Source organism: Aphidius gifuensis, linkage group LG5, assembly GCF_014905175.1.
Source record: "Aphidius gifuensis isolate YNYX2018 linkage group LG5, ASM1490517v1, whole genome shotgun sequence".
NCBI classification, from domain to species: Eukaryota; Metazoa; Arthropoda; class Insecta; order Hymenoptera; family Braconidae; genus Aphidius; species Aphidius gifuensis.
The window spans coordinates 6,535,470-6,544,597 of NC_057792.1; the positions used below are offsets into that span (position 1 = coordinate 6,535,470).

At 21.5% G+C, this 9,128-nt stretch overlaps 1 protein-coding gene across 1 annotated transcript in view; it reads left to right on the forward strand.

Annotated features, from left to right (window-relative positions):
• LOC122857292 (probable G-protein coupled receptor Mth-like 1) overlaps nt 1-5,860 on the forward strand; it is a 70,434-nt gene extending 64,574 nt beyond the window's left edge. Inside the window, exon 7 of the mRNA XM_044159391.1 lies at nt 4,654-5,860. Within this exon, the coding sequence (XP_044015326.1) occupies nt 4,654-4,987 (334 nt within the window). The 3' untranslated portion in view covers nt 4,988-5,860. The remainder of the gene's footprint in view (nt 1-4,653) is intronic.
• Nucleotides 5,861-9,128: the final 3,268 nt, after the last annotated feature.

Sequence of the window (9,128 nt, forward strand, 5' to 3'; positions counted from 1 at the left end):
ATATTTTTTATTTTTTTATCTTGAGAGTATATCGACCTTTGAAATAAAAAAAAATAAAAATGTCCAAGTAGTAGATATACATCAGAGAAAATCCCGGATGATGAAAATGTAACTCGGATACATTTTGACATTTATTGTTGTAATAAAAAATTGCATGACATTTTTTTTTTTTGACTCGTATATAAAAGGCGTCTTAAAAATCGTTAAAAGCACTTTCAAAAAAAAAATTAAATAAATAAAAATAAAAAATATATATCACTGATATTTTATTGTCGCAAATAACTCTATTTTTATTTTATGCACTCAATGAGCCAAAACTTGAATGTTAAATTTTTTTATAATAAAACTTACTTTATTTTGATACAGCCATGAAAATTTTATGAAATTGATTTTTTGAATTATTTGCAAATATATTCCAAGGCCTGTTTTAAATCAAAACAGCTTTTCATTGCTTTTTTCATTCAGTTTATAATTTTATTATATCTTTTATTTTTTCGTTGATAGTATTTATTGAAATTCTTTGTATATTTGTGATTTACAACTGGTTAACCTTGGGTGTTAAATATTATCATATAACTTTACCCTCAAAAAAATTTAATATTAAATAAAACTAATGTATAAAAAATAGTTAATTTATTTATTAAAGATTAACAGTTTTTATCCAAGTACAATTAATTTTTTTACATTGATACTTAATCTAAATTACGAGGAGGAATATTTCGTAAATATTTTTAAAATGATGAATTGACTTATTGAGGAGATTACTGTTAAAAGTCAAATTTTAAAAAAATATATGCAGCTTGATATACATTGACTTGTTTTTATAGCAAATATTAGTAGACAAAAATTCTAGTAAAAAAATAGACACCTCATTATTTACATTTCACTATAAAATTAATAATCATATTATTAAAATTAAATAAATTAAACAAAATTTGATAGTTTTTAATAATTTTTTTCTATCTGTGTGTGATTAAATTTTTTCTTTATTTGTGTAGGTTTAAAAAAAAAAAATATCAAAAGTTTTGCATCTTCACTTTTCTGCAGATATACAAAGACCGTATACCTCAAAAAAAAATACTAATTTTTGTCAAATATTATCACGATTATTCCTCCTCAAACTACAATAACAATATAATTTTTTGATTATTTTTATTTATTGTTATTTTCATAATTTACATATGAATAATATAAGAACAAATATATATGTATTATCATGACTAATAGTTAACTGATTGATGATTTAATTAATTGAATGATAATCAATTCAAGTGCTGAAATCCCTTGGGAATTTATATGTATATGTAGTAAAGTTTTTGTGGGGGTAGTGGTTGAGATTACAGAAGCTTTTCCGGTAAATTTTGTTGCTAAAAAAAATAGCTACATACATTTTCAACAGTTAAATTTTTCAAGTCTCATTATTTTTCATTCATCTAAATATATATATATATATTTAAAACACATTTATTTTTATTTTATACTTACCATTTATTTTATTTTTTTTATCTGTAATTTACTTATTTTCTAGTCTTCACGTCAATATCGATTGATATTGACGATACACTGGAGGATAAAGTCGTGTAGATATATTGGAAATTTTATGAAACGATATAGATAACAAGTAAACCCCTAACACGTGAGATTCCCATGCAAAAAATGAAAAAGAAAAGAAAAAAAAAAATCAACGAATGAAATAAAGTGAAGAGGTATATATACAACACAGCGTTAAAGCTTGGATAAGAAAAAAATAAATGTTAGAATAAACGGGGATCGACTTGTTCAAATTAGGTTCACGATCAGATCGAATAGCTTTTCATTACGATCAACTATAAACCTCACTCAACATCCACCATCTTGGTTTTTCATCGTAACCATAGAACAATAAAAAAAAAAAAAACAAATAAAAATTCTTGTTTCATTGTTGTTTCATTGTTTTTTTCTAATTATTTTTATTTTTTTTTTTCTCTTTTTAAATTAATTTTTTTTAGTTTTTTAAAACTTTTTTATATTGTGTTAACAAAAAGCTAGTAAAAAAATATTATTTCATAACAAAATATAAATTACAGTAATTTATATTTAAATTTTTTGTCTATGAGATTTTCATTTTTATTATAAATACATTTTCTTATTTTATTTTGTTTATAAATATATTATTATTATTATTTTACATCAATCATATGCCAATGTCATTCGTACTTTATTTTATTTTATATTTTTTCTTTCAACTTTTCATCTCTACTGCAACATCATCCTTTCACCATCGTTACTTGGGTTGTTTCGATTTCGCGCGCTGTCAAGTGGAAATCTGTGTTTTGCCTTTCCGCCCGCGAAATACGATTTTCAGACACGCGTACTTTTATTTTAATATATATATATATAAATTATACCAAGCTTTTCCTGCACTCCATTTCTATTTCACAGTAGCGAAAAAACACGAATTTTTTATATATATGTATTTCTTTTTCTTTTGCTTTTTATCTTTCAGCTTTTTACTTTTTTTATTTGAACATTTTTTTTATTCTATTTTTTTTCTTTTTATATATGATCATGTTATTTTCAAGTTCAAATAATAAAAAAAATTTTTCTTTTTTATTCATAAATATTTATTTGATCTTGAACTATATTTATTTATAATAGAATTTTAAGAATTTTTAATTAATTAATAATTTTATTATTTATTTATAATTTGTGGAATTTGTTATTTTAATTTTTTTTTTTTTAGACAAAGTTAATAGGGAAAATTGCCAAATAATATCTATTTTTAAATTTTAATAATTACAGTTTTTATATAAATCCTTGGAATGAACTGTAGATTTATATTTCCATAAAAATATTTTCTTCTCAGTGTCTTTTACCATAGCCATTATAGCAACTCTACTTATTGCTGGCTCGTTCATAATAATTAGCAATGCAATACGAAAATAGAAGTACGTTCTTCATATAAACACCGTCATCATCATCATCATCATTTTTTTATATTATTTTTATTTTTTATTCTTCAACTTCCCTCTCAACTATTTATCCATATATCTCTCTATGCACGCATACACAAAGACTCTGATTATATTAACCTCTTCCGCATAATGAACATTTCATTAGTATTATTATTATTATATTTATTTTCATTCTTTTTCTTTATTTTATTTTTCTCATTATATTTTTACGCTTTTAGTTTTCTACAGTGAAATTTAAAAAAAAAATACTCTTTGTTTTTTTTGTTTCGACACAAAAAAAAATAAGGAAATAATATAAAAATTCTAAATTATATGTATTTAACAATGAAATAATAAATAAATTTTAAAAAATTTTTAATTATTTTTAATTTTTTAATAAATAAATTTATGAAGGCAAAGTAAAGATTTTGATGGGTAATTTAATGATGAAATTACTCAATCACTTTTATCTCAAATCATAAAAACTAAAAATTAATAATGAAATTTATTTGTTTTATTTATGATTATAATTATTTATTTTTTTTACTGTCTAATTTGATGTCTTTATAGTAAGATTTGATTTGTACTTGAAGATAGTATTTATAAAAAAACAAAATTATATTTTTAATAAAAGAAATTTATTTATATTTGAATCAAAAATATCTCATAATTTATCGAAATTATTAAACATTATTATTTATTAAAAATTTTTGACGATAGAAAAGAGAATAATTTTAAACGTAATTAATTGTCGTATATGAAATTGATTCAATCAGTTTGGTGTTTTACATTATCTTGATGTATTTATTTTCCAAAAATTTTAATTATTTTTCGTTGATAATAATCTCGTTATTGATTAAAACAAAAAAAAAGGGTTCAGGCACTGATAAAGTCACTGAATTAGTTTCATTTAAAATAACTTGAATTCAGTAAAATTATTTAAAATTATAAAATATAAAAATTATTAATTAAATTTATTTTTTTTTATTTATCATTATAATTATTAATTTTTTTGACTGACTAATTTGTTGTCTTTAGTAACAACTAATGGACTCGTACTTGAAGATAGTATTTATAAAAAAATAAAATTATATTTTTGATAAAATAATGTTATTTATATTCACATCAAAAATATCTTATTCATTAATTGAAATAATTTATCAAAATTATTAAAAATTATTATTTATTTTTGTATAAATTTTTTTGAATATTGAAAAAAATAAAAAATCCATCTTATTTTATTATTAAATAAATTAGTATAATTAATTAATTTTATATTATTAAATTAATTCATTAATTAATTGTTTTATATTTATTTAAAACATTTGTTAAATTATTTATTTAACATTGAAAAATTATTTAAAATTATTTGAAGCTAATCAAAGTCAAGTGACTACTAAAATAATAACGAGTGTCTTAACCCTTCGATAAATACTAGTAAAATTATTATACCAACGCTTAAAAACAGATTTTAATTGATAGCTTGATGATAAATTAAAAATTGATGATGATAAAAAAAAAAAAGAGTGTATATAATATATAATTTACAGCTTTGAACAATTACAAATGATTTTTTATTGTAAATATATTGGAAAACTTTTATTGAACAAGTTTCAATACAACACACTTGACATATCTATACTTCCATTAATTATTTGACATTATTTGTCGTTTTTTTTTTTATTTCTAACAATAACAATTTTATTTCTTTTGTTTTCAGAGCTGCACTTGGTCGTGTCTGTTTAAAACTCGTTGTTGTAATGGGAGTTACATGGGGTTTTGATATTATATCATGGATTGCTGGTGGACCTCATTATCTATGGTACGCAACAGATTTATTAAATGCATTACAAGGTCTCTTCATCTTCATGGTCGTTGGTTGGCAGCCACAAGTTCGTGCTGGTCTTAAAAGACTATTTAACAAAAATCCACGTACAAATGCAGGAAGACAGGGTAATGGCCTCAGTACCACCAGTCATGGAATGCCAAGTATGGGTGATAGTGTTACGCAAAATCCAAGCACAAAAACAGCACCATTAGAAACCATATGTTAAATTATTATCATCAAAATATTATCATCGTATTATCATAAGCAATGATATAAAAACAAAATCATGAAAATAAAACGCACATCCAATTGTTTACTCTTAGCTTTTTCTTTTAAACAATCATTTCAGTTTTATTTATTTATTTATCATTTTTTTTTTTTATATAAAACTGTATATTGTTGATCCAAAGATCTTGTTAAAGATTTTAAATAATAATTTATAATAATCATATTTCGATAATAATGAAAGTTCAAGAAAAAAACAAAAATTTTTTAAATAAATATTTTCTAGTAAGTCTGAACATTTTAATAGAAAATGTGTAATTAGTTATTTTTTTATATCAAAACAACGAATAAATAAATGTTATGTAAAATATTTAATTAATTTAAATTCACCTAGTATTTTTGTATGTCTATTTATATTTATTATTTTTTATTTTTTAATACTCGGTGAATTTATTTATACGCCACAAATGTATTCATAATGAATTTTTTAAATTATTGTCTACTTTGTTTTTGGATACGTGCTGTTCTTATGTCTCAAGTAGAATTTTCGTTTTTTTTTTTTTTTCTATAACTCGTATACGATACGATTTTTGATACATGATTTATTTGAATTTTTCGATTGATTAAATGTGTCAAAAGTCATCAAGACGATTTATGACAATACAAAATAAACATACGATAAAAAAAAAAATAAAAGAAAAATTGATAAATGCCTTCTTAAAAAAAATAATAAATAATGCCTTGATGATTGTGCCCTGATTTTCAAATACGGAGGATTAATAAATTGAAAAAATTAAAAAATAATAATTATTGTTATGAGACAAATTCAAGGCATGACAGAGGAAAAAAAAAAGAAAAGTTTTTAAAATTTTAGTAAGACAATATAATGATATAAAAAAATATTTAAAGAAATAGAAAAAAAAAAATGTATTTCAATCTAGAATTAGAATTTAGCGTAACATAACAATTAGATTATTCTCGTAATAGACGAAATAAATATTAATAAAATTAAAAATAATAATAATTAAGTCTGAATGTTGAGCAGCTTTCAGACAGACTGCATTTTTTTTTTTATTTTTTTTTCATATTTCCATTAGTTTAATATGGAAATAAATTTACTTATTTGTTATTGTCAAAACTGTAAAACAAAATAAGTAAATTTAAAAAATAATGTCTGGTTTTTTTTTGTACGTGTATTGTTTATTTGAAAAAGAAAAAAATTGTGATAGAATATGAAATTATAGAACGAAAATTTGTAACAGAAAAAAAAAAAATAGATAACAGTTTATTGGTTATTGTGTCGATGATTCTATTGATAATTTCATTTCGACAAATTTCGAATGTAACTGAAAAAAAATTTCGAATAATTTTGTCTATAGTATTTTTTTCGTTGGACATTTTGAAAGATAATTATCAGAAAAATTGAACCATTTTGTAAGAATTATATGCCTGAATTAATACTGATAATAAAATTTGTTTATTAAGTAAAAAAAATAAACAATTAAATATTACAAAATTAAAAATTTGATAATTATAATTTGATATTTTTATTATTATTGTTTATTAATATAAAATACCATATAAATATTAATAACAATATTTATTATAATAATTACAATACTTTTATTTATTTGAGTCACATGATTTTTTTTAAATTGTAAATATAGTTTTTATTTAACTTTTATCAATAACAGTGACAAAGTATTATTAAATAATTTTCATCTAAAATATTTAATTATTATTACTCTAATTAAATCGTATTAATAGTAAATTAAATTTTTTGTTTTTCTTTTCTTTGACCATGTATTTTTTTTTTTTTTTGATTGTATTTTATTATTATTTTTGAATTAATATTTATTGTTGTAAGGTAATTATGCAAGTAATAATAAAAATTCTTTTTTATAAAAAATTCATTGTAAAATTATTTATTGAGAAAAATAAAAAAAAAAAAAAAGAATTTGTATATTTAGTCTAATTTTTTCAGCCTTAAATATTTTTACATTTATTTATTGATAGTTTTATTGAATAAAATCCACAAAATATATGAATGATTTATTTTTGTTTGATTCGAAATTAAATTAAAAACATTTTAAAATTATTGTAATTTTGTGAAGTTTATAATTTGGTAGATTGTTTGAATAAAATGAATTGCAAAATACAAGAATGTTTATTATAAATACAATAAATAAATTAGAATTGAAATTGATTAATATATATTTAGAGCGAAAACATAAGATTTTTGTTGTGAGGCTTTGTAATGAATGATTATTTTTAATCAATTTATTAACAATAATTTGAGAGCGAAAAAAAGATATTAATTCTATTCAGTCGTCGAAATGAAAAATAGTAATTGTTGATTGATTTTTGATATCAATAACTGACTGGACATTAATTGAAAAAATATTTGAAGTGTTTTTCTACATAAAGATAATTCAATTGTCGATAGACAATTTGTATAATAGTTTTATAAAATTGTCGAGAGAGATGGTCATGTTTCTCAACATTTCGTTACAAGTTTCACTACTCAGACAAATAATGTTAATTAAATTATCAACTAGCTTCTCGATGTTCACAACTTGTAACCACAATTCTCACAGTCATTTGGCACAAATTACAAGATGCTTCAAAATAAAATAAATATAAATGATAGTTTTGAATATATATAATACATTCTTTTTTTTTTTTTTTTTATTATGATATATAATATACATTCAAAGTGACTTACCGTTTCGCAAACAGTAGAAATAAAAGAAAAAAATAATAAAACAAATATTTATTATCAATCTCTAGAAATATTTGCATCATCTGTTTCTCAATTCCTGATACGAACATTCTTTTTAGTTGAAGAAAAAAAGAAAAATTATTAATATTATTAGAAGCTTATAACATAACATATAAAAATGTATACTTGTAGTTAGAATGATTAAAAAAGTATTCAGTGGTCTTTATAACTTACTCAGAGAAAAAAAGGAAAAATATAAATATTATGAAATTATAACGAAGGGTGAGTAAACTTGGAAAACTACTGAATACCTCTTTGCTCATTATATAATCCTGTTAAGAACTCTCAATTTTTTCGAAAACTGCCGGACGAAATTTAAATTTTATTAGGGAATTACAAAATAAAAGAGGTAAGCTTTAAAAATTATTTAATATCTCTTTGCTAATCATATTCTCCTAATACAAATTGCCAATTTTTTCAAAATCTGCCGGACGAAATTTGAATTTTATTAGGCAATTATAAAATAAAAGAGGTAAACTTTATAAACTATTTAATACCTTTTTGCTAATTAATAATTATATATTCTCCTAATACAAACTGCAAATTTTTTTCAAAATCATATTATTATTATATTAAAAAAAAAATGGCTGTGCATTGGTGCCGGCAACCACTGGCATTATATGTGTGGGCACAATATAAGTTTTTAGAGACGTTAAAAACCGAAGCCCTATAGGTGTTTACTGCAGTATAATGAATTAAGATGATATCCCCCCACTGGGCTTTTGAAAAAACAAAAATTCCCTTAGCAGAAATCAGTTTTTTTCGGCTGAGATGAATGAGAATGGAAATATTTTATACGTGCGACAAACATAATTATGAGAATGAGGTGACTGTAATATATAAAAATTTAGTGGAATGGCAAAAATCCAAGGACCCAATTGTTCACTGGAGGGTGTTAAGGTCCTGAATTTGCCGGGACATCTGGTGTGGAGCAAGGTGCATGAAAAATTGGTGGGCAGACATCAGTATTCTGTTGTCTTCCAGATCGAGAAGTTTGACAAATTTTTTTGTAGTGTAAATATTACATAGCTATAACAAGTATTATAATTTACCATTATTTAATATTACAATAAATATAATTTTAATTTTGTAATTTTTATTAATTTCATGTGTAAGTTAAACTTATATGTTGTGCAAAGTCAATCAAAATTTACTCGTGCCGTTGTAACAGTTGATTACTAATTTTACATTTTTGAATTTAGTTTAATTTTTATTTTATTTTAAAAAAATTAAAATATAAAAAATATTTTAAAAAGCAAATTTCAAAATGAGTTTCAAAGTTTTTATGCTGACAGTTGGATTGGCTGTTTTTGCATTGCGTAAGTTATTTTTATTTTATAATTTTTTTTTTTTCGCTTCT